The sequence below is a fragment of the Mirounga angustirostris genome, unplaced genomic scaffold, assembly GCF_029215605.1.
Source record: "Mirounga angustirostris isolate CCGP_5_RB_7025 unplaced genomic scaffold, mMirAng1.0.hap1 SCAF_6, whole genome shotgun sequence".
In the NCBI taxonomy this organism is placed as follows: Eukaryota; Metazoa; Chordata; class Mammalia; order Carnivora; family Phocidae; genus Mirounga; species Mirounga angustirostris.
Window position 1 is genome coordinate 45,138,710 of NW_026991714.1, and position 26,689 is coordinate 45,165,398.

At 39.1% G+C, this 26,689-nt stretch overlaps 1 protein-coding gene across 1 annotated transcript in view; it reads right to left on the reverse strand.

Moving 5' to 3' along the window:
- NIBAN1 (niban apoptosis regulator 1) overlaps positions 1–26,689 on the reverse strand; it is a 155,066-nt gene that overhangs the window by 89,879 nt on the left and 38,498 nt on the right. Inside the window, exon 2 of the mRNA XM_045877330.3 lies at positions 144–274. Within this exon, the coding sequence (XP_045733286.1) occupies positions 144–274 (131 nt within the window). The remainder of the gene's footprint in view (positions 1–143; positions 275–26,689) is intronic.

Below are 26,689 nucleotides of genomic sequence, written 5' to 3' on the forward strand. Positions count from 1 at the left end.
CAGATAGAGTTTTTTGAACATGAAATGATTTGAGAACAGATTTTTTTAAACTGCCATTTAAATTACTGTTTATTTCAGAAATATGATGAGTTATAAAGCATTCTTCAGTGGGAGAAACTGTCAACCAAATGCCCATAGGTTACCTTGGTCTTCAAAAACTGTGATGTTAAATCTCTTTGCTGTTCTACTTCACTGCGTACATGATTGCAGAAAGCCACGGCGTACTGGCGACTGTAGTAGGGACTGAAGTTTTTGATAGTAGCCTCAGTTTTCCCTAGAAAAATATGAAAGTTAGAAATTAGAAATGCAGCATCTCTTACAGAATAGACACATATCTACCCCTCTAAGACCACTGTTTCCCAGGGATTTGTTATGAGTTCACATTCTCTGAGAACTTTGTAACATGCCATACGTGCCTTTATCTCTCCCTCTCCCTGACATCATCCTGAGAGACTCTGCTATCCCTAAGGACCATCCATCCAGTAACCGATAGAAATTTTCATATTGCCAAGGCCATAAGCTCAGCCATCCTTCTAAATCTTTCTACAACTACCACTCTACCTTACCCGATTCTCCACTTCAACTTGCTCTTCATCCCCCTCTACCTCCAGTCACCCAACTCTTACACAATAATCCCAGGGTCCACCATTTCAATTCCACACACACAATATTCTGTTTTTCTTAAGACCCCTGAGACTCCACCTCATCTTGCTGACCCACAGCCCTGGATAAAATCAACGAACTATTTCTTCTAGTTCTGCCCCCTGTGTTTCTGGGTAAATTTTTTGTGTGACTCAAAGCCTTATACAATTACTATGAGGTAGAGGGAAAAGCTTTGGTTTAAGAGTCTAGAGACCTGAGCTGTGGTCCCAATTCCAGGGAGACAGAAACCAGCTGGATGACCTCAGTCAAGTCCTTCATTCTCTCCGGGCTCCAGTGTCCCTAACTATAAAGGAAGGTGCTCACTAGTCCATACTTTTCTTGGAAACTATATGACACTGAAGTATAAACATGAGTATAGCTGCCTTCCAATAGTGACCAGCAACTGCATTATGATCTCTCAGCACCAAAAGAAAATAAAGCTTAGGATCAATCACGGTGGGGAAGGGGGCAGTTGGAGGACTCAAGATGGAAGAAGAGGGAGAGTCAGGCACTAGGAATATTCTTGAGCTTTTCCAACCTGTGCTTAGCTTTAGAGCGTAGGGAAGTTGCAAAGGAGGGAAAGGAGAAAAAGAAATTGGGGAGGAAGGGCAAAGGAATATTCTGAGACAGATTAGAAATCCTCACAACCTTTCAAGGACTTGCTACAAAGTAGAGAAATAAACACAGGTCCCACTGATTGTGCTTACAAACTGTTAGTCCTTGGAATAAGATATTATCTTGAGAAAAAATAAACCTGATATGATATTCCAAAATATTTTTAAATACTTTCATGTGACCTTGGCATAATTTTTGTTTTCAAATTTGATATAGTCACAGAGAAATATTAAAATATACCAGCAAGATTTGTTTAGAGCTATTATGCATGTAAAATTTCAAAAATAAGTGAAGAGTTCTAACTCCATAGATTGAGATATTCAATATGAGAACCTTGAATTCATAGCAGTCAAAGACCCGTAGTGTATGAGTAATCCCTTTATATGAAGAATCCCACTTTAGCTCAGGCATTTAAATCCCATACTATGTATGAGGTAAAAGGGAATTCTTGCTTATTCCCTCAATAAAATGACATTTTGGGGTCATATTTATGGGCTTTAATAACTATTACTTGAAAGGTGCTTTGAGACCCATTAATAATAGGTTCTGTAGAAATGCAAATAAAAGCTCCTATAATTTGAATCAGGCATGCTTTTGCTTGCTCTGTGAGTCCATGGTATGACTATTAATCAGTATTTGCATAATACTTTAATATACTCAGGCTTTATAATTATCTAATTGGTTAATATTTTATTAGCTTTTATATAATACATAAGAAATAAAATTCTAGATCCTTGTCTATAATTTTCTTACATAGGAGTAGGATATCTTTAAGAATTCCCACAATAAGAATGAGTCTCACATCACCAAAACATATAAGCAATTAACAAAATTTGCCCTTTGGGACCAAGTGACCACTATTTTGTCTAACAGAAGAGCAGCCTACTAATTTATGATACTAATTTTTGCACTCCTGCAAGCATTTGGATTTAAATGAAAGAAGGTGGATGCCATTTTATGATGAGCTCTACAAAGCTTTGAAACTTGATTTCCTGCCACATCACAAAGCCTCACCCAAGGATGCCTTGTTTCTACAGAGGTGTTACGATGCCACCACTCCCTTCCAGTGTATGAGAAAAATGCTTCTGTGATTTGAGTATCAACGCATCTTCCACCAGGCAGCATTTATAAAAAAGGGATTGAAGCTTCCTTTGGTAATTAACCTAATGACTGGTTCAAAATGTGAATGAAACAGCTAACAATATCAGAAGTTCTAGGGGGAAAAGAACCTAAAGGGATTCTCAAAAGGTATCTAGATTTTATTATTATTATTTTTTAAGATTTTATTTATTTATTCATGAGAGACAGAGAGGCAGAGACAGAGGGAGAAGCAGGCTCCCCACGGAGCAGGGAGCCCGATGCAGGACTCGATCCCAGGACCCTGGGATCATGACCTGAGCCAAAGGCAGACGCTTAACCGAATGAGCCACCCAGGCGTCCCTGGGTATCTAGATTTTAGATTAAGCCTATCTAAACCCAAATATAGGAACACCGAAGTACAGATCTTGACATTTAGAGAAAAGCCTGGTGTTGGGGCAAAATACACTTTGGTTAGGAAGATGGACTCTGGAGTCAGAAAGACTTGGGTTTGAATGCCATCTCTGCTACTTACCAGCAGTGGGACCTTATGCAAGTTAATTCCCCTCATATAAAATGAAGACAAGAGGAGCATTCTCATAGTGTTATTGTAGTTATTCATGAAATAATGCAGTAAACTGCTCAGCACAGTAGCTGGCACATAGAAAGTGCTCAATAATCAATAGTAATTAAATCAATGATGATAATGGTGATGAGCACCCAAGCCAACCACCAGGGGAAGGTCCTGAAGCTGAACTAAGGAATCAGGGAGAAGATAAAAGCAGGCTGTCTTGGGCGCCTGGGTGGCTCAGTTGGTTAAGCGACTGCCTTCGGCTCAGGTCATGATCCTGGAGTCCCTGGATCGAGTCCCGCATCGGGCTCCCTGCTCAGCAGGGAGTCTGCTTCTCCCTCTGACCCTCCCCCCTCTCATGTGCTCTCTCTCATTCTCTCTCAAATAAATAAATAAAATCTTAAAAAAAAAAAAAAAAAAAGGCAGGGTGTCTTGTGTAACTCTTCAGCTGGGGCCATCCTGCCCAGCTGCACACCGAACAGCCATCCCACTCATTGCAGGTTCTAAACAAACATAACCGACATTTTCACAGACGTTTCAGGAACACTTATCAGCACATACAGGACCCTCAGTACATCTCTAAATGAAAACCAACTAAATAAAACATTGGTATTAATGAACCATAGTGAAAAGCATGAATTAGTTACTGTGTTACATTGAGCCTCTCTCTCCCTGAGCCTCAATTTTCTCATGTAAAATGGGTAAATTGCCCATTTTCACCGGTTTTGTGAGGATTAAGTGAGATATTCTGTAGGTAAAAAAGTGCCTAGAGTAGTGCCTGACACTAGTTGCTCAATAAATCTTGACTATTATTACTAGTATTTAATATTCCACTATGAAAATATTCCAATAAGTGGATCAGCCCACAGACACCACATAAAATAACCTCAGCCAAAAGCAGCTTGTTTTCCAGTTTTCAAGATTCTTGAGTATTGAACTGCCTTCATCCTCCCCCCGCCCCCGCAACCCCTGCTGCAATTTAGAATCACATTCCTTTTCCTAAATTGTAAAACACTTATTTTCACTAAAAAGAGGCTAATCAATAATAGAAAGACTAGAACCAATGAAGGCTTCTTCCACATTTTCTGCACAGGTATATTTCTTCCAATCCTACTCAATAATTGCAGCCTGCGCAGGGCATTGTGTTGGTACAACCAACTCAACCAAGCTACTCATAACACGCTTCGGGCTAATCAGTACCAAAGCTGAAAGAACACTCTTCAACAGCTCTGTCTATGACATTTAGGTTCAGTTTGATTTTGTAAAAGTCAGAAAAGTATCGTCTGGCCCCCTTAAAGCTGTTTAAATTCGTACAGCCTGAAAAACTCAGCACTGTCCTTTGATTCCTTCTCCTTTGTGCTCATATTCAATCATTAGCAATCATCAGATCTTGTCCCTTCTCTTCCTACAATATTTCTTGACCCATCCCCTTGGCCCCATCCCAACTAGCACACCTTCAACACTGTAAAAGTCTCTTAATCTGCCCTCAGTATCACAGCGGGGACATAAACAAACAACAACAAAAGTTCTAGCTCTCAGCTCTGAAAGAGGAACAAAAAAAGTCAAAACCAGAGCGGGAGGTGGGAAATGCCAGTGCCGATACACAGATCCTGGGGGGGCCATGGGAAATAAGCCAAAGCTTGGTCAGTATGGCAGAGGCAGGTCCTGGGGATTGGCCAGAGTGAGTCCAGGGCTGATGGAGCAGAACATGAGAGGCTGAGCCCAAGCTGGCCACTATGGCCTCACTCACCAGAAAGGAGCACAAGTTACCAAGGCCCAGATGTTAGAGTGGTGAATCGTCCGTGAGAACCAGGTCTTGCCCTTAATGCTCCCAGGGAACTCTTGAAAACCTCATGGTCATGGAGCTACAGTCCTCTGGTTCCTGGCCTGACAAGTTTCATTTGACAGGTTGCTACAAGATCATGTCACTACCTTCATAAAAACCTTCAACAGTTTCCCCATTGCCCAGAGTAGTAACCACTTAACCCAGTGCCAAAGGCCCTGTGATCTGGCCCTGATTGTCCTGATTTCCTACCTCTCCTACTCAAACTAAATCTCCTTGCCCCCTGTACATGCTCATGCCTTCACCCCTCCTTTCTCCCCATAAATGCCCTGCCAGCCACTTTAAGATCCTTCAAGCCCAGATGGTGATTCCATCCGAAAAAGAAGTTGGTTCTCCCCAACAATCTCACCTTCTTTTGTGTTCTTCCAAAACCGTGGTCCACTTTGCTACAGCTGTTTAAATATACCTTATCTCTTCTCCAAGGGTATACTGTATTTATGTACTCGGCAAATATTTGTTGAATGAATGAAAGAACAGCTGAGTAAATATTTAAGAGTAAAGCCAAGTACAATGCATCATAATCTTGAAACCCATGCCAATGTCCCCAGAAAGGAGAAACGCACGGTTCTCAGCTCGAATATTTTTTTTGAGATTTATTTATTTTTTAATTTTTTTTTAGAAAGAGAGAGAGTGTGTGAGCGAGTGGGGGGGAGGGGCAGAAGGAGAGAATTTTCAAGAAGACTCTCCATGAGCACAGAGCCCAATTATACTCGCCTTGATCTCACAACCCCACGACCCATGAGATCATGACCTGAGCCAAAAACCAAGAGTCAGATGCTTAACTGACTGAGCCACCCAGGCGCCCCTCAACTATTTATTATTAAAAATATACACTCTCAGGGCGCCTGGGTGGCTCAGATGGTTAAGCGTCTGCCTTCGGCTCAGGTCATGATCCCAGGGTCCTGGGATCGAGTCCCGCATCAGGCTCTCTGCTCCTTGGGAGCCTGCTTCTCCCTCTGCCTCTCTCTCTCTCTGTCTCTCATGAATAAATAAATAAAATCTTTAAAAAATATATAAATAAATAAATAAATAAAAATAAAAATAAAAATATACACTCTCAAAGCTCAACTCATTTGTTTTTTAAAAAATCAGACTTACTGATTAATTCCTTTTAAGCTTTTATATGAATTTTGTCCATGAAATTATATGTGGGGAATTATTTACAAACAAAAGCCTTCCTTAGTTTATTTGTTTTTCTTGACCAATGTGCAATCATGGGAAGTATATGAAGTCTTACATGCGGTAAAACTTACATGAAGTCTGAAAAACCTAAAAGATTTGGGTATTTTTTTATCCTAGAAGTTTCTCTGTTAACCTTCCAGTTCTGTAGTAATTCAACTCCAATCTAGTCTTTATCATTAGTTTTCTTTCTTGAAAGATACTGTTTATAGTGGATTATTCCTAGTTTTCCCATCATTCGTAGTGTCAATATAACTATAATATATTCTAAAGTCTTCTCTGAAATACACAGATTCCTCCCTCTTCAAATACTTTTAGAAAAATACCTCATAAGTATAGAAAGATATAAAAAATCCAAACATTTTTGTTATATTTCCTTCTAAACTTTTTTATAATTTTTAAATAGTTGAGAATATTATATTTTGTATCCAGTTTTATTTATATAACATTTCATCATTGTTTTTTCCTATATTACCCCCCAAAATCACTATTTTCAAATGTTGCATTTTTATTGTTACTATGAATAAGAAAAATACAAAAAAATTTTTTTAAAGATTTATTTGTGAGAGAGAGAGAGAGAACAAGTGGGGGTGGGAGGCAGAGGGAGAGGGAGAAGCAAACTCCCCACTGAGCAGGGAGCCCGACACAGGGCTTGATCCCAGGACTTCATGATCATGAACTGAGCGGAAGGCAGATGCTTGACTGACTGAGCCACCCAGGTGCCCCAAATACAAAATTTTTTAAAAAATGGATTTATTTTAACAAAGTGGCTATTTCCCCAAAACTGATCCAAATCCACACATGAGAAGAGGATTAAGTAAGCCTTTGACACATTTTCTTAAAAACTGTTGAGGTTTCTGGTAAAGATTAATTTGGAGGAACAAGAGAAGTAGCTCTAAAAAATAAAATATTTAATATTTATAAAATAGAGTATAATATCCACTATTGTTTATTTTCCCCAGAGTTTCTCAAATTATAAAAGTTTAAAAGTCCTGATGAATTACAACATCAGCTTTAGTCTCAGGCTTCTGAGCATCATCACTTTGCACATTAGGGTGGAAAATTCAGAAATCCCAATTCACAATACAAAGGTGCAAAAATCTAATTACACAGAATAATGCCCAAGGACTCTCTTTTCTAGTAAATGCCTTAGAGAATGGGGATAAATTGGATTCTCCATAATTGAACTAAACAGTGTGTGTGTGTGTGTGTGTGTGTGTGTGTAAGCACATTTATTATTGGTGCTTGAGTGATAAGTTTTTGAACAGATTCTATAGGAAAAGTCAAAAATTCTTCAAGGGGAGCCTTAATCCCATCAACTCCGTGAAGCTTACCTGGCAGAAACTCTACTTTGTCCTAAAAACGAGAGACATATAAACCACTTATGTTCTCTGTGATTTACTTCAGACATTAATCCACAGAAGAGAAACAAAACAAACACTCACAAGAGCTTATATTAAATATTTCAAAGGCATGCCAGGACCCTCTCTAGATTGAGAAAGTATCTGGATAGAAAACAGACAGGCTTAGGGATAAACAAAGAACGGTTTCCTCGTTTCCAAAATGCACACTCACAGAGATCCGAAACTCTGAGTTGGGCTTGCAATATAACTTGTCCTTGGACTGTTAAAGACCTTCAATCTTTTGCAATCCCTGTTCTAAAAGCAGGCCTCGTATCTTTACCATGGCCACAAAGCTTGGCCTGTTAAGGACATTCAGTGAATCCCCATGTACTTGCAGATGCTCCATAAGGGGCCAGACACCAACTCCAGTGGGTGAACAGTGTGAAAAATCATAAATGAAAACCTAACTGAAATGGAGTCAGGACATTCCACAGGGGGAGCTCTCATGCCCTACCATTCTTCCTCAATTATAAATCCAACAGGAAGTGATGGACCTTGGTTGTTGGTGAATAGCCCGTCACTCTCCCAGCAGGAGGAAGAAAGGCTTTCCTGCCCTTGCAATAGCCCAGCCAATGAGGGAAAGTCACAACTCAGCCAATGAAAAACCACTATACTTTGAACTCCCAGTTTACTCCAATGGACTTTTTGTTTATAACAGTCTTCCCAACTGTTTTCCCTTTTCCTCTGTAAAAGAGCATTCCTCTCCTTTGTTCCCTGTGGATTTGCTTATGGTTTTGCTGTAGCTTGCTTGTCCCAGGTTGTAATTCTCTGTTATTCCTGAATAAACCCATCTTTTGCTGGTAGAATAAAGGGTGGTTTTAAGGTTAACACCAGAAACAAAAACAATGTTTTCTACATTTGACCACAGCACTGAAATAAATTAAGGTGTTCACCTGCACTAGGCATTTAGTAGAAAATACCTTCACAGGTTAATAGAAGAGAAATGAAGGAGACACTAAGGGAAAAAAACTCTACCATATTATATGTTGCAATTCCCATTACCTTATTCTATGGAAAAATTAAAAACCCCTGTTGTCAGCTATTCCAGAGATCAGCTTTATAGAACTGTAAGATCTTAAGTCTGCCCTCCTCTTTTTTTAGAGGAAGAAACTATAATAGTATTGTTGGAAGATATATATATGCCCATATTTTTATGTACACATTTTTCTTTAGCCATAATTAGGCGGAAGCTAACTTTAAATTTCTTCCATTTCATTTGGAAAAAGTGCTTGGAAATTTTCAAGATTATTTTGCCATTATCTCACAGCATGCCTCCAATTTTCCCATGACACATCTGATGAGAATAAATCCTGTTTATTTTGCCACTTCTCTAAGCTGTCTAATGTCCCCAAAGGAAGCTGCAGATTGGCTGTCTTTTTCTTCATAAAAACGAGAGGAAAGCGTGTGAAAGAGAAAATTAAACCAATCTGACACAGCTACTTTTTCAGAAAGCATCACAAGAACTATGCATTCAGAAGGAATCATGGCTGCCCATTAGACAAACTTTTTCGGTTTTGAAGAAAATATATAACTGAAATTCAGAAAGAAAGAAAGAAATAATGAGGTTTCCTTTGCTGTTTTAGAGTCTAACTATAGTTATTAAAATTTTCTGTGCATATTTTATCAGAGGCTCTCAGATTATTCCAGAATCCTGAAAATACTCTTTGCTTTCAGATTGCAACCATGTAAATGAACACAATACGTACATAAAAGAAGTCAGGCTAGACTTAAAATAAACCAGGCAACAAGCCTAGGAATTTTACTAAGTGATTTCCCTTCCAACACAATAGGTCCTGGTGTCTTTTTCAGGTTTTTCTTTTATTTTCCTAATGATATTCCTTCTTTTTTCCTCATTCTACTTTTCTTTTCCCCACACAGAAGTGTATTTGTTTGAAATGCTTGCTATTACAGTTGTACTTCTCTCTCAAGAATCTATGCTATTGGTGTAAAAAAAAGAAAAAGTGCATTTTTAGAGAACTGTGTTTGGAGCCCAGATATGCTTTGTTTTGTTAGCCTGGGGATATGGGTAACAATAAGTAGGAATGACTTGGCTAGGAAAATGAAAGATGATAATGTTAGGCTTGGGAGGGTCCAGAAGAACTTCATAAACTAGTCAACATTTCTGTAGGCCAGCTAACTTTTTGAAACTATTTACAAGGCTAGATAAAGTACTCATTAGTGAAAATTATTTTAGCATGCTCTAACTTACCCTCACAAGAATTTAAGAACTGCCAAAATGGTTCTAATTCCTGTCCACTTGATTCGGTCAGGCACTGTGTCCTCAGAATACAGTTTTCTGATAACAACCCAAATATCTCCAATAATAAAGTTGAATCTAGCAGAGTCTAAAATACAGCTCATCACATAGTACTATTTTGGGTTTTTGACAGTCTAATGGTTGCCAGTCAGTAGAACAGTTAATCACTAAATTAAAATATTCTTTTTCTAAGATTTTACTTATTTGTTTATTTTTGAGAGAGCAAGAGCATGAGTGAGGGGAAAGGCAGAGGGATAAGCAGACTCCCTACTGAGCACTGAGCCCGATGCTCTGGGATCATGACCTGAGCCAAAAGCAGACGCTTAATGCACTGAGCCACCCAGCTGCCCATAGATTAAAATATTCTTGAGTAATGTACATTAGTGAAAAATTATTCAAAGCTGTTATATGCAGTACTCTAAAAAAGGAGCCAGAAAAAGACCCACCAAACCTTCTAATACTGCTGTTTAGATAGTATCAAGCTCTATGGAACCACCATTTTTTTCTATGGAAATTGCTCTTCTATAAAGTAAGTTCACACAGTACTTAATAAGTGTGCTGAAACCTCATAAGTTTGGCTTTGCTTCGAGTCTGAGCCTCACAGGTGAGATTCATTTACTCTAAACTAGTCATTATATGCACCAAGGAAATTAAATATGAAGGAGAGCTATAAGTAACCGGGACTGCCTTCCATAATAACCCTAAGAAAGCAACTTGAGTTCATTTGGATGGTAGCACAGACATGCCAATGCCAATCACACTGCAACTTCCATATATTGATGAAAAGATCAAAGTTACAGACCTCTAGAGCTGAATGGGATCATAATAATAAATTCCATGTCCTCCTATGTTCAGATCAAGAAATCAACTAGCCCATGGTCATAAAACTAGTTAGTAATAGAACATCTATGAAAACATTTTTAAAAATCAATGACAGTGTTTTTAGCAGAGTTTCCTCTCTATGAATACTACATTAATTTTTATGGAAGAATTCAAGCACTTCTTTTTTTATTAATGGAGGAACATAAGTAAAAACTGTATTGTCAAGAAGTCTTGTGAAACGATCTTAAATTTGGGTAAAAAGATGTTGTTATGGTCAATTTTACATGTCAACTTTACTGGGCTATGGGGTGCCCGGACATTCTGAATGCATCAGTGAGGGTGTTTCTGGATGAGGTTAGTATTTGAATACGTAAATTGAATAATGAAGATTGACCTCCCCAGTGTGGGTAGGCCTCATCCAATCAGTTGAAGGCCTGAATAAAACAAAAAGGTTGAGTAAGAGGGAATTTCCTTCTTCCCGACTTCCTTGAGCTGGGACATTGGTCTTTTCTAGTCTTTCGACTTGAACTGAAACATTGGCTCTTCCTGGGTCTCTAGCCTGCTGACTTTCAGAGTGGAACTATGCCATCAGCTCTTCTGGGTCTCCAGCTTGCTGACCTCAGATCTTGGGACTTGTCAGCCTCCATAATTGCATAAGCCAATTCCTTATTTTGTTTTTATTTTACTTTTTTTATTTTATTTATCCAATTCCTTATTTTAAAAAATCTCTCTCTCTCTCTTTCTCCTATTGGTTCTGTTTCTCTGGAGAATCCTGACAATACAGATATAACCAATTAAAATTCATTATTGAGTCCCAACACAATTATCAATTTATTTGATTTAATCTATACATATTAAGCAGTTGGGTCAGTAACAAATTAAAAGCAATGCAAATGTCTAGTGCTTCAATGTAATGAATTCTAAATTTATCAGTAGAACCAGCATGCCAATGTCTTTCAGAACACATTCTGAAATTCATGGAATCTGTATTTAAAACATTTCATTAAGTGATTTATGAAGGACAGTAAAAACATTTGGCTCAGCTTCATCCTAATGGGCAGAAGTTGCCAGCAAGAAGGCAGAGACCCAGCAAAGCTCTGGGCACAGGGGAAGCAAGCTGACCTTATCTGAGTACCCCTTAACCTTATTCAGGTGTTCCAATTAAGTGGCATCCCTGTCTCAATTAAAGCTACAGTCTTTACTGGCTAATATCATAAGGCTCCCTGGGAAATTCACTAATTAAGTAGATTTTCTTATTTACTGATTAAGAATGTGTTTTGTACCAAATCAAGGTTAAAAGGAACTTCTATGGACCAGGCCCATTATCCACATGATATTTGCAATGTCTTCAACAAAGTTTTTCTGCTCTCTTCTCTGTATCCTACTTTGTATGAGTCAAGAGATGAGATGTATTGAATGATATACCACTAATAACAAGGGTTTTGTCTATGTCTGTGTTTTCTTTAATAATGAACTGTTTCAGACACATGGAATGGTAAGGTGCATAACATATATTCCCACTGTTGAACTAAACAAGTCTTTACATTATGCCATATTTGCTCAAAAATTTTTTAAACAAAACACTACAGCTACATTTGTAGCCCCCTCGACCCTGTCCCACAACATTACTAGGCACCACTATACTCAAAGTGGTATTTATTCCTGTAAGTCATTTTGGATTCTTCCAACATATGTATGTATTCATATATAACCAATAGCATTGATATGCACATTTTCTAACTTAATTCCACCTGTCATTCTGCAGCTTGCTTATGGCAGATAGATAGATCTCATATATCATGTATATATATGATATTTATTTCCAGTTTATTCGTTTTAACTGGTATCCATACTTCTAACACATACTACAATTTATTTATCTCCTTGTTGATGGGCCTCTCACTTGTTTCCTCTCTTTTTGCTCTTATAATCAAGGCTGATGTGAACATATATGGTGCAGAGATGGGAGAGTTTCTCCAGAGTGTGTGTCTAGAATACTGGGGCAAAGTGTGAACATCTTCATCTGCACTTGACATTACCAAATTTCTCGCCCAAGGAGCTGTGTCATTCACATCCCACCGGCAGAGTATGAGAGTTTCCTTCCTCCCACATCCTTAGAAACTCTAGGAATTGTCCTACTTACACATTTTCGTCTATGTTGATGAGTGAAAAATGGTGCCTTAATTTACATTTATCAGATTATTAGTGATTTGAGCATCTTTCCACATATTTATTGGCCATTCAGGTTTCTTATTTTGTGAATTCATATCCTCTCCCCATATGTCTCCTTCTTACTGACAGGTAGGCATTATTTGTCAATTTTAGGTATGAATCCTCAGATATAAACATTTCACTTGTATTTTCCCAATCTGTGGCTTGTCTTTTCCCTTGGATTACAGTGTTGAACAACAGTTTTAAAGTTTAATGGAATCAGATGTAACTATCCTATTCTCTCTGGTTTTTGTTTTTAATGCCTGGTTTAGGAAATCCTTCCTTACTATTTTCTTTATAAGGATGTTCTCCCACATTTTCTTTTAAAATGACTTTAGGGGGCACCTGGGTGGCTCAGTCAGTTAAACTTCTGACTTAATTTCAGCTCAAGTCTTGATCTCAGGGTCGTGAGATCAAGCCTCTTGTCAGGCTCCACGCTGAGTGTAGAGCCTGCTTAAGATTCTAAGATTCTCTCTCTCCCTCTCCCTCTCTCTCTGCCCCTCCCCACCTGCTTTCTCTCTCTCTAAAAGAAATAAAATAAAAATAAAAGGACTTTAGCATAAGGCTTTTTACAAACTGGATTAATCTGTTGTGTAGATTATGATTTAGAAATCCATACTTTACCATACAGATAATTATTTCAATGCTATTTATTGCATAGTCCACGTTTCTCCCAACATGTGCCCATTTCTGATATATTCCAAGTTTCCATATTTGAATGAGTTGCTTTTGAGCTCTCTAGTCTATTCCATTGGCCTATTGTCTACCCCTGTGCTCTTAGTACTATATTGTCTTGATTATTATAGTGTTACAAGAATTTCTGATCTCAAGACTATAAACTCTTCTCACTTGGTTCTTCTTCAAATTGTCTTAGATATCTCTAGCCAATGCTCTCCCATATGAACCTAGGCTGAATTATGTCAAGTCCCATAGGAAAACAGTGTCAGGATTTTGATTGGAAAAACAGTGAATTTGTGATTAGCATGAGGCTTATAGCTTTATGATATATTCTTTCCATCTAAGATTGCTGCTAGCCCATACGGAACTTATGTGCAAACTAGGAAAAGCTACTCTTCCTCAGCCCAGATGCAGCCAGCCTCACAATAGTGGAAAATGCAGCACAGGCCGCATTTTAGCCTCTGTTTGCCCCTCCTTAGTTAGAAGCCTTATGCTATGAGTATCCTGAACAATTGTAGACAGCAGCCCTGTTCTCGTTCATTAGCATGGCCTCTCTCTTCATTCATTCAAGTCTTCTTTAATGCTCTTTAATAACATTTTGTCATTTTTATTCATGAAGATTTTTGCACATATTTGTTAGATTTATTCCTAAATCCCAATTTCATATGAATTTGTCTTGCTCTTAAGAATGGCATCTTTTTTCTTGTCCATTTTCTAATTGCTTATTACTAGCTCTTAACTTTTGTATGTTTGTCTTATGCCCCAAAACTTAAAAAAAACCAAAACTCTGTAAATTAATTTATCTTTAAATTATCTTGGATTTTCCATGTACTCAATCATATCTTCTGCAACAAAGTTTAAAACTCCTCATTCACACTTCACACACAATTGACATTCTAGAGTTTATTAAGTCCCCACAGGAAGGCACATTTTGAAACTATGTGGGAATTAAATCAGATGGGTCATTTCAGTTTAGAAAAAGGTTTTAGGTTTGTAGTCAACAGATCTGGAAAATATATTGATAGAGTATACTGATTTTGTTTGCCATTTTTGCCCCCAACTATAATTAGTCCATTATAAAAATAAAAAAAATCAAGATTTGTGTTTCATTAAGGAGTCATTAAACTAGTGTGGTTCAGCTTGAATTCTGTATATTTTATCAAAAGTCTTCCTTCTAGGGCACCTGGGTGGCTCAAGAAGTTAAGTGTCTGCCTTTAGCTCAGGTCGTGATCTTGGGGTCCTGGATCGAGTCCCGCATCGGGCTTCCTCAGTGGGGAGCCTGCTTCTCCCTCTCCCTCTCCCTCTGCCCCTCCCCCCTGCTTGTGCTCTCTCTCTCTCTCTCTCTCAAATAAATCTTTTAAAAAAAAAAAGTCGGGTGCCTGGGTGGCTCAGTTGGTTAAGCGACTGCCTTCGGCTCAGGTCATGATCCTGGAGTCCCGGGATTGAGTCCCGCATCGGGCTCCCTGCTCGGCGGGGAGCCTGCTTCTCCCTCTCCCACTCCCCCCTGCTTGTGCTCCCTCTCTTGCTGTGTCTTTCTCTGTCAAATAAATAAATAAAATCTTTAAAAAATAAAAATAAAAATAAAAGTCTTCCTTTTAGAACAAATTGTGTAGCCACTATAATGTATTCTTTTTTAAAATTAAGAGATCTAGAAAAATAGAAAATTCCATTCCCTACCTCAGACCCACTGAATCAGAATGGACCCAAGACAGGCTGGAAATCCTGTATTCTCTATATGTTGTTCCAGTTGATTCTTATGATCGGGACAGTTTGGTACTTAATAGCATTCCTGCAGGCGTTCCAGTAGTGCAGGAGACATAACGAAGCTGTGTGCTTGGCTCCACTACAAACAAATGTGCTCCATCCAGCCTGAGTTGGACCCAACACTATTCAGCAAGCCCTTTCTCATCCTGGGTGACTGCCTCGTCTACTCTCCGCAGCAGCTGTTCTGGGGTGTCCTCAGGCTCCCTTCCCCACTCCCCCTTTACTTCTGGAAGACTTCCTCTTTCCAGAAAACAAAGTCTCAAGTTCATCTCCTCATCCACTATACTTTCCTCTTCCCTGCCTCTCTCAAAAGGAAGACATCCCAATCTTCTTCCTCTAAATGCTTATCCCATCAATTACGCCCCTTTTCTTGGACTGTCATTATCTTTCTTTTCACTTCCTTTTCCCCTCCAAGCCCAAACATGTACTCAAGTTCTGAAGGAAAACAAAACAAAACAAATTCATCTACCTCTCAGGCAACTGCCCTCTTTTTATTTTCCCTTCACCATCAAACCTCTTGAACAGTATCCCAAACCCACTGTTCCCAGACTCATCACCTCCTATTTGGTTCTTAATCAGCCACTTTTCCCCTTGAAACACAATCCCACTGCACGGACTATACACCCTGATGACTCCCACATGCATGTTTGCCATCCCATCCTCTCCTACACTCTGTCATATATTTCCTACTGTCTCCCGCGAAATAACTCCACAGCTCACTGAAAGTGCATTTCTCAGCCTTGACTCCTGAGAGCCTAGAAAGGTCAGTAACAGGTACATGGTATGCTTTGATAAATATTTGTTGGATTGATAGTGTAATATTAGTAATGTTAGTTCTATACTGAATAGTATAGCATTTTCCCTACCCATCTTCTCAACCTCTACCCACCACAGGACTAAGGGGAAAACAAATGGAAAATTAGTTTGCCAAACAAATGGAACATTTATAACCAACATTTAAACCTGTTAGGGGACACCTGGGTGGTTCAGTCGGTTAAGCGTCTGCCTTCAGCTCAGGTCATGATCCCAGAGTCCTGAGATCGAGCCTCATCGGGCTCCCTGCTCAGCAGGGAGCCTGCTTCTCTCTCTCCCTCTGCTGCTCCCCCTGCTTGTTCTTGCTCTCTCTGTCAAATACATAAATAAAGTCTTTTTAAAAATAAAATAAACCTGTTAGTACCTTTATAATTCTTTAAAAAAAACTCCATTCCAAAACTGTTCCTTTCACACTGTGAGTTTATTTTCCCTTCATTAATAAACCAGAAAGGCTTTAAATAAAATAATAATTTGTCAGAAAGACTCATCCTAAAGAATATGTTTAGCATATCAGTACGTATACTGATTAAGTATAGATAAATTGCAAAAATAAAATAAAAATAATCTAAAGTGTCTAGATATCTGGTACAAACTGGACTGTCATGATCTGTTGATGAATGAAGCTGACCTGCTCACAGCAGCCTGGGACTCACAGCAGGAGCACTTTATTCCTTTTCTCCAAATCTGACCTGAACTTTCCTGTTCCACTGGGAGCAAATCATCGAAACTACACATTTACAAAGAAAGTTGTAAGGTAAACATTTAGATTAAGACCACACTTACGTGTCACAAAAATACTTGGTTGATTTAATCCAACTCTGCATGAAAGGGAAAAGAATCAAGTTTAAAGAGTCTGAATATTAGAAATTTGCTACTTATTAGAAAAACAAAACAGTTCCAAATTTATGCTGGAAATAATTTTAAAAGAAAGACCATTAAAGAGAAAAGAAGTGAGATATTTTGTCATCTGTTTTCCTGTTTTCTGTGAAGGGTGTCTGTGGGGCTTTGAACTTGTCTATATTTGGGTAATGGCAGCAGGTGAAGTATACAAAGCAGCTGCATATTCACTTCCTGGGGGAGGGGGAGATTCTGTAAACATCCTCGGTAATGAATATAAAATACATCTGCATACACAATACCTTCTATGAGTCACAGGCTCTTTAATAATCTCTAGATAAACAAATAAACAAAGCAAGCACTAAACAATAACCAAAACACAATTTTTAAACAACATATACTCAAAAATAATCTCCAGATTGAAGGAAATTCCCTTAGGAGGGAAAGATGACAAGTTTTGTCTCACTCAGTTATGCAGGACTAGAAAGAAAGAAAAAATATATGTATCATAAATATCTTATATATACCATATATAGAACTTACTTATATTATGTGTGTATATATATATGTATACACACACACACACACATATAATATATCTTAGTTGTTATGGTTTTAAATAAATAAGACCTGCCAACCAAAGCCAGGGACATGAATGGACAGGAAATGAGGCAAGCTTGAAAGAGGAAGTGGTTCTGAGCCATCAACAAGAGAGGATCGAGGAGTAGGAAACCCACAAGATGTGTAAAAATGGAAAATCAAGGGCTTTATCTTAAGAGAGAAACTCAGAGTCCATGACTAGATTATCACAAAGATGCATAACTCAACCAATTAGTCTTTTATGGCTATTTAAAGAGACTGTAAGAAGATATTCAAGAGAGACCAAAAAGAAAGAAGGCGGATTGTATATAAAACCTTTTAAGTTTCCCATCAAAATATACGTAAATCATTAAATCATTAAAAATCTCAAGGAAGGGATGCCTGGGTGGCTCAGTCGGTTAAGCGTCTGCCTTTGGCTCAGGTCATGATCCTGGGGTCCTGGGATTGAGTCCAACCTTAGGCTTCCTGCTCAGCGGGAAGCCTGCTTCTCCCTCTCCCACTCCCCCTGCTTGTGTTCCCTCTCTCACTGTGTCTCTTTCTGTCAAATAAATAAATAAAATCTTAAAAAAAAAACAGTTTTTATCGTTGAGTAATAGACCCATGGATGAATTTTTTCCCTTCTATTTTTATGAAGGGCTATGCTTTGTAGACATATTTTATTTTTGAATGGGTAAGACAAAAACTTTCTCCAGAGAAACAGTACAGACAAAATAATCTTAGTAAAGGTCTGAAGACCCTGGGTAGAGCACACAATTGCATAAATAAAATCATTCTGTATTATTAAACAAGTATTTAAAAATCAAGGCAAATAAGTGCCCCCATTAACAGCCAGAGCACGGCATAATCAATCCAATCACTTTAAGAGTAGTAATAATTAATAGTAATCCCTGCAAAAGCATCAATTCCGCCACCATTTTCAAGAATATTCAGTCAGTTGAAACAAGCAATTGATTTAGCTCAACTATGATTCTGTGCTTGGGTTATTTTAAGCATGTAGTCCCAATTTTAAAGAACTAGTAATTATATAAAAATACCAATTTTGGCTTAACTTTCTTTTCTCATTTTTTGCTTCTATATTATAATTTTAATACATGATTCTGTCAAAATATATTAAATGTTTATTATGTGCACATAATTATAGTAAATGAATTGATGCAGGTCAAAGGAAAAGGAACAATTCCCCCCACTCTCCATCTTCACTGGTTACCTTCTTCACGTCCTTCATTTTCGTGTGAGGCACACTCACTCCCAGCCCCTCACTGCTGTCCCACTCCATCTCTACACAAACAAGTGACTGTCACAGTGGAAAGATCTCAAACATACTGGGGAGTATAATAGGCATGTAAAGTACAACAGGGGTGACTGGGAGGCGCAGTCGGTTAAGTGTCTAACTCTTGGTTTCAGCTCAGCTCGTGATCTCGGGGTCATGAGATGAGTCCCACGTTGGGCTCTGTGCTCAGTGCAGAGTCTGCTTGAGATTCTTTCTCTCTCTCCCTCTGCCCCTCCTGCTTGTGCTCTTTCTTTCTCTCTCTCTCTCTCTCAAATAAACAAATAAATCTTAAAAAAAAATAGGCATGTAAAGTACAATGAAATAAAATCATTTTCCTTAACAGTTCATTACATTTGGCTTCTGGTTAAAATAATTTCTGTTCCTATCTATGACCTTGGTGTCATGGGTTGTCCATAGAAACTCTCTTCCTTGGAATTCTAGTGAGTCCTTTTCTAAATCCCAGAATACTTTACTTTTTTGGTCAGCATCATTGAAGCATAATTTACATACAATAAAATTCACTAACTTTAAGAGTACAATGAGTTTTGACAAATGTTTATAACTGTACAATCACCAATGATCATGATATAAAATATTTTTATCACCCCAAAAACACAATTAAAAAAAACAATTCATGCTATCTAACAAATAATTACTTTTATTCTCCTTTAAATATTCAAGTACCCTAAAATCATAGTATTTAAGATGTTTCCAAACAGTGTTGTCCTTTGACAACTTAAGTGAGATTTAGTAAGTCTGGTTTCTAAAAGTTTGGAAAAAAAGTCTATGCCACTTATTTTCTGTAAATAGCAACTTCCTAGAAGAATGTTTTCAACCTCAAGAAAAGAAGAAATATGTTTTAAGGCATTCATTTAGTTTTTAAGGAATAAACTCACTTGTGCAAGGATTTCCCTCTGAAATTTTTCCCCACTGAAAGGATTGTACACTTAAATTTAAATTTGGGTTTTGTTTTGCTTTGTTTTGTTTTGTTTGCTTAATATAATGATAAAAGAAATACTGGCTAACTGTGTCAGCTCCATTAATGCTTAGTCAAAAGTGTTAAAGAATACACCTGATAGATTAGATATGCCTCAGCTCATATACACACAACCACCAACTTGGGAAACAAAGTTTAAGAGTATGGATGCTCAGTGCTTCAGCCTCCCCTCTGGCGAGCTGTTTGGTCAGATGAATGTGGTCACCAAATGATCAGAATATATATTTCCTAATAGGAAGATTTGCCTAACTTGCACTGAACATGGTGTTTGGTGCTTTAAACATCATCACATTTCATCATCTAGCCAGTTGTGAGACTGCACCCTGCAGATTAGAACAGAAGCAAACCTCCAGAGATAGCAGTAGGAATAAGATCAAAAACAGGAATCAAGAACCCTTCCACCCCAAGAGAAGTCCAAAGGACGTTCCCAGGATGAGTACACCCAGCTCCCTGCTGACGTTGTCCTCTTCATGCTCCAATGACCAAAGCCTCTGCTCTATCTCCCCTACCCACCCCCTCCTGCAGACCTTTCAGGACTATCCAGCCAGTTTGCTGAGTCTTTCTTTATCCTCTTTCACAATGTCTTGCTCAGTGTTTGTTTGTTTTTTAAATTTTATTTTACCAGTAATTGACTGGAGAAAAACAGGTAGGGCAACACTCAAATCTACCCATGTTTCAAATAATCAGCCACGAAAAAGGAGTCTTCAGAGATGAAGCTCTAGATAGACTGCTAAGAGGAAAGTTCGAGTTTAATTCAACTCAGAGTGAAGGCTGCCAAAATAGAGATGTATCTCTCAACCTTCTGCCTGGAAGATAAAAAGACTGACAGTTTGATTTCTTTTTGGCAGGTCTCCCACATCTCTATTTGTGGGACACACTCTGCAGTACTAAGATGCCTGATTTGAGCATGCTCACAGTGATAAGAGTGACATGGACTCACAGAGGATAAGTTGTGTGATTTCAACATAGGTTTTCCTGTGTCTATGAAAAGATAGGCTTTACTAAATGAGGACCAGCAAGAAGTCCATCAGACAAGAAAAGCACAAAATTATCCACTGAATAAACTCCTAACTGGTGCATATTATGGGTGGAATGGGACAAAGGCAAATAGGCATCTGCCCATATACACAACAACCACCAACTTGGGAAACAAAGTTTAAGAGTATGGATGCTCAGTGCTTCAGCCTCCCCTCTGGTGAGCTGTTTGGTCCGGTGAATGTGGTCACCAAATGATGGTTTTAGGACACACGTTAGTGCACATAAGAAACCAGAACCACAAGGGGATGTGGCTCAACTAATTTAGTCTTTAGTGATAGAAGCACTACTTCAGCAAGAGGTAGGAAGGTCTCTGGCCAAGTTTTAAAGTAAATGTGCTCCACTACTCCTATGTGCTCCATTTTCTTCACATTTTAACAACTCTACATCGGGAGTGTGTCTTATAATCAATAGAGTCTTAGAATTGTCTGCCATGAAGTTGCTATTGTGACTTGGTTGCATGCGCACGAACTTGGTGATAGCTGTTCATATTACAGTCACTTTAACTGAGCTTTGTTCATAGCTAGTGCTGGATTTAATTGCCATTTTTATATGTCTTTAGAAGATTTTACTGATTTGATATCAGAACAAAAAATCATTGTGTAAATAAAAAGGCAGGGGAATGAAGTTGCAGGACAAATTTAATATTAATGGAATAAATATTTATCTTTGGGGAGATGACCACAATCCTTGGATTGCAAAGCAACAGTTAATTGTCTTATGGGATCTAAACAAGAGATAGAGGTGGTTGAGTTGCATTTTGTTACAGAGATCCATGAAAAGGACTGCCTGCCTCCTGCCAAGCAATACAATTGAAAAGCAGGCCATAGGGCCAAATACCTCAGAAGAGAAGCAAGAAATGCCAAAGCAGTGATAAGCCAGTACGGTCAATTCAGGTTTAGTGCAGAATGATTGTTAAGCATAATTGGCAGCACTTTTTTTTCTTAATGGTACATAAAGTAGTGACGAACTTATAACTGAGGTCATATGCAAGTCAATGAAATACCACAGTCAAGCTTGTCTTTAGCCTCCTCCTCTCCAGGTAGCTCAATACATTCCCCAGTTGTTTCTGCCTCTTAGTATTACCTCTCTCAGGGATACTAATATTTAAAATATAATACCTAATTATAAAATGAAATATGGACAAGGCTGGTTCAAGCCCTAAGGCTGTTTTGCTTTATTCCTTCAAATAATTCAGCATATGGAAAATCCTGGGTTCAAATACATTTGGCTACTTTATTGGTGGCCACCAATATTCATGCAAAAATCATGAATTGTCCCTTTGAATATGTAGCTTCTTTGACTTGAATTTTATGATTTTTTCAAAGATCTTGAAAGCTATTAATGTTTAGCATAGGACTTAAGAAAGACAAAGCTTGGGGGGTGCCTGGATGGCTCAGTCATTAAGCGTCTGCCTTCAGCTCAGGTCATGATTCCAGGGTCCTGGGATCAAGCCCTGCATTGGGCTCCCTGCTTGGCGGGAAGCTTGCTTCTCCCTCTCCCACTCCACCTGCTTGTGTTCCTGCTCTCACTATCTCTCTCTCTGTCAAATAAATAAATAAAATCTTAAAAAAAAAAAAAAAAAAGACAAAGCTTGGGCGTAATCAAAGAAAAACTTACCTACCTCTCTATTCCTTCTTAGTACCAGTCTCTTCATATCTGTTTTCTTTAGCATATAGAAAATCTCTTTATCTATAGCAAGGACTGCCCAAACCCTTCCAAAAAAAGTAGAAACACATCAGATGGCAATAATGGTAAACTCTCAATAACCCAGAAAGCATGACAAAAAGTCCCTTCTCCAAAATTTGGCTGGAGACAGAGCAATTTTAAAAAGTAGACTGGGGGCACCTGGCTGGCTCAGTTGGTAGAGTGTGCGACTCTTGATCTCAGGGTCATGAGTTTGAACCCCACATTGGGTATGGAGCCTACTTAAAAAAAAAAAATGTAACCACACTGAATTAAATACAAACTGCCCAGTCTATTGAAAACCCTTTCAAAACCCATGTAATATTCCCAGCGTACATTTTACTCTTCCTTCTACTACTTCTTCACACTCCTGTCAAACTGGAGTACTGTTCTGCCAGCATGACCGGCACCTTCCCATGTCCCTCTACCTGGAATGCCCTTTCTCCAAGTCCATTGCAATCCTTCAGAATCCTACCCATCCTTCAAAGTCCATTCATTCAATGTATATTAAGCACAATCTATGTGTAGAATACTGAGGATAAAAAAGTAATTTGAAAGTTTCCCTGCCCTGAGGAGCCACGCATCTGACCTATCTTAAATGCCATGTCTTCCACAAAGTCCCATAGATCCACTCAACCACCTATGACCTCTCCTTCCTGTAAATCCTCTTCTCTTGTATTACTTCAACTTAAGAATCTCTTGCTGATCTCCTCTATACCAGAGATAATACTGGGCACTTTTGCATACGTTTACATTATGTAATCCATACAAGAACTTCACTAAGTAGAGTTTCCACAGACCCGCCAGGCATATGAGAAAACTGATGCTCATAAATTCACATTCATAGTGAGTGTCCTGTTAAGCATCAGAACCTAGATCTACTGGCTTCTGTATCCAAGGCTCTTTCCATAATTTTTCAGCAGCATTCACTTGATCTTATTATTTGTGCAATCATCTTACCTTCTTGATTACAATATCTTATTTTTCTTTATTCTTTATTTTTCTTTATTTTGTATTTCTCATTTTTATTTATTCTTGTTTAGAATCTTATTCTAAAGTATAGTTGGAACACCAGTCCTATGAAATATCTGGCTTATAGTAGGTGCTCAAAATGTGTTCACAGGGTGGAGAAGGAGGTGACAAGCTGCAGGATCCCAGGCCAGGCGGATGGCGGGCAGGATGGAGGCCACCTTGGAGCAGCTCTTGGAGGATACAATGAAGAATCCATCCATTGTTGGAGTCCTGTGCACAGATTCACAAGGACTTAATCTGGGCTGCCGTGGGACCCTGTCAGATGAGCATGCTGGGGTGATATCTGTTCTAGCCCAGCAAGCAGCTAAGCTGACCTCAGACCCCACTGATATTCATGCGGTGTGTCTAGAATCAGATAATGGGAACATTATGGGGTGCCTGGGTGGCTCAGTCGTTAAGCGTCTGCCTTCGGCTCAGGTCATGATCCCGGGGTCCTGGGGTCGGGCTCCCTGCTCAGCGGGAAGCCTGCTTCTCCCTCTCCTGCTCCCCCTGCTTGTGTTCCCTCTCTCGCTGTCTCTCTCTGTGTGTCAAATAAATAAATAAAATCTTAAAAAAAAAAAATGTTTAAAAAAAAATGGGAACGTTATGATCCAGAAACATGACGGCATCACCCTGGCGGTGCACAAGATGGCCTCTTCCCTCTCATATCAGTTCTCCAGCAGCCTGTCATCAGGGCTCAATCCTACCTGTGTAAATTATCTTGTAGAACTATGAAAGTCCCAGTAGTTAGGCCATTTATCTAGTGTGCATTGGGCACTTTTCTATTAATTTTAGAGTAAGCTGCTTTTTGCAACTCAGTGGACTGACTTATCCAAATATTAGTAAGAAAGGATCATGTTTTGAAGAAGCAGGTCCAGGTCACTTTGTACATAGAATTTTCTTATGTTCAATAAATCTGGTCAGAGGGGAAAAAAATGTGTTCACAAAAACAACCTGTGTTCCAAGTATCCTGGTAAATGCCAGCCAATGCTGGTTCATAATGATGCAGAGATGAGGGTCTGAGAAGAGCCTCCTCCCTGATGTCGTGAGAAATGGGGACATACTGAACCTTTATGGTAAGTCAGGAAGAGAGGAAAGATGAAAGCTCTAAAGGACCTCAGAATGTGCCTGGGGAACTCCTGATTGAGACTGAGGCCTAAAGTAAGCAACATGCTGGTAATGTATTAAAAGAAAAAAAAATATGAAAAAGAGAATAGAAGTTTGCAAGAATTCAGACTGGTTTGATCAATTTCTGTTCACAGATACTGGGTGAAATATAGGTACCTGGGACCAAAGAAAGCCTAGGTGGGTAAATTCCAAAGTCTGAATCCAGGGACACCAAATTAGTCAAGAGCTAAGGGGTTTTGTTTTTTTTTTTGTTTGTTTGTTTGTTTTTTTATTTGAGAGAGAGACTGAGATAGAGAGAGCATGAGAGGGGGGAGGGTCAGAGGGAGAAGCAGCTCCCTGCTGAGCAGGGAGCCCGATGTGGGACTTGATCCCAGGACTCCAGGATCATGACCTGAGCCAAAGGCAGTCGCTTAACCAACTGAGCCACCCAGGCGCCCAAGAGCTAAGGGTTTTTTTTTAAGCTTTGACCAGGACCTGGGATCCAGAAAGAAAATCATTCCTCCTTCTCTAGGAACTAATGTAGCTGAGAGAGAGCTCAACTTGCGTCTAGAGGTAGAAGAAGCTACCCAGTGAGAAAGGCCTACAGGCTCATGGTTGAAAGCAAATGCAGACTAGTGAGAGAGACAGGATTTCAGAGTTGGAAGGAATCACAGCTATTATCTAACCAAACCTGCTCTTGTGATAGACACAAAAACAGGGGAAAGTTGAGTCTATTTAAAGGTTTACACTTAGGCTAAGCTAATTAAATAACATGAGCTTGCCCACTTATAACTTGCCTCATCCAAATATAGCTGTGATCCCAGATTCCATTACCAGGCAGCGACAGCCATATGCATTCAAAAGGAATGCTATATGCACGGCTGGAACTGTGAAGGATCCTGGGACTAAAAGATCACGGGAGAGAAAAATTACTGGAGCACTCCCAGATTCGGGGAGTATAGTTCTAGAGGCAGACACTATTTTTGATCCCCTGGAACATGAAAGTAGAATGCTTTCCAGGGAAAGTGGGATGAAGAGCCACCCCAAGCAGCTCTCTGTTTGTGGGTTCTCGTATTTACCATATTCCCAGACTGCTGCCTCCCAATATGTACCCGTTTCCTGTAGTTGCTGTAACAAATTACCACCAACTTAAAATAACAGAAACTTATTCTCTCAGAGTCATGGGGGCCAGAAGTCTAAAATTGGTGTCACTGGGATGAAATTAGGTGTCAGCACCCCCCCCCTCCCTCTGGGCCGCACTTCTTATGTGCGTGCATGCACACGCATGCTCTCCCTCTGCCTTGCTCTTATAAGGACACATGTGATTGCATTTAAACACCTCCTCTCAAGAACCTTAACTTAATCACATCTGCAAAAACTCTTATTCTAAATAAGTGATCATTTACAGGTGTCAAGGATAAGGGGACATTCTTCAGTCTACCAAGCCATGCTAACAAACGCCCACTCTTAATATAAAAATAGTTTGTTAGTGTAAACTGTTAACATAAAAATATTTTCAAATGAAGAGACTCAGGGTCTCAGGAAGCCACACTGCAAGACTCCTCTTCATCCTATTCCTGTTCCTCCTGTGCCCCTTTGTTACTTGAACAGGAACATTTTTATATGGAATAATTGTAAGTTCATCTAAGGAAGCAAAAACTGTTAGGCAGTACAAACATTCAAAAATCTAATAAAATTATCTAGGTCTCCATTCCTGACTTATTTTAGCCACAGATGTAAAGCTCCTTCCTAAAATGGTTCTGGAGGTTCTGCACAGTCTTACCGTTGTCCTACAACAACCCTTCTACTTCAGGAAGGGTCTCCCCTTTTTGGGCTTCTCTATACCACCACCCAGAAAAGATCAAGGGATATTATTCCCTCCCAGACAGTTGGAGTTTGTATATTATTTGCATGTTGCTTGGTTCATTCATTACTTCAATAAACAGCTGCCTATCATGAGGCAGACATCGCACTAATCCTTGGAGATAGAACGGGGAAAGGTGGGCTGATATCCTCAGTAAGTGCAGCAGAAGTACATGTGACGAATGCCATAATGAAAGTCAACACCAGTGCAGGATGCCTGGGTGGCTCAGTTGGTTAAGCGTCTGCCTTTGGCCCAGGTCATGATCCCGGGGTCCTGAGATCAAGTCCTGCATTGGGCTCCTTGCTCAGTGGGGAGTCTGCTTCTCCCTCTGCCTGCCGCTCCCCCTGCTTGTGTTCTCTCGCTCTCTGATGAATAAATAAATACAATTAAAAAAAAAAAAAGGAGGA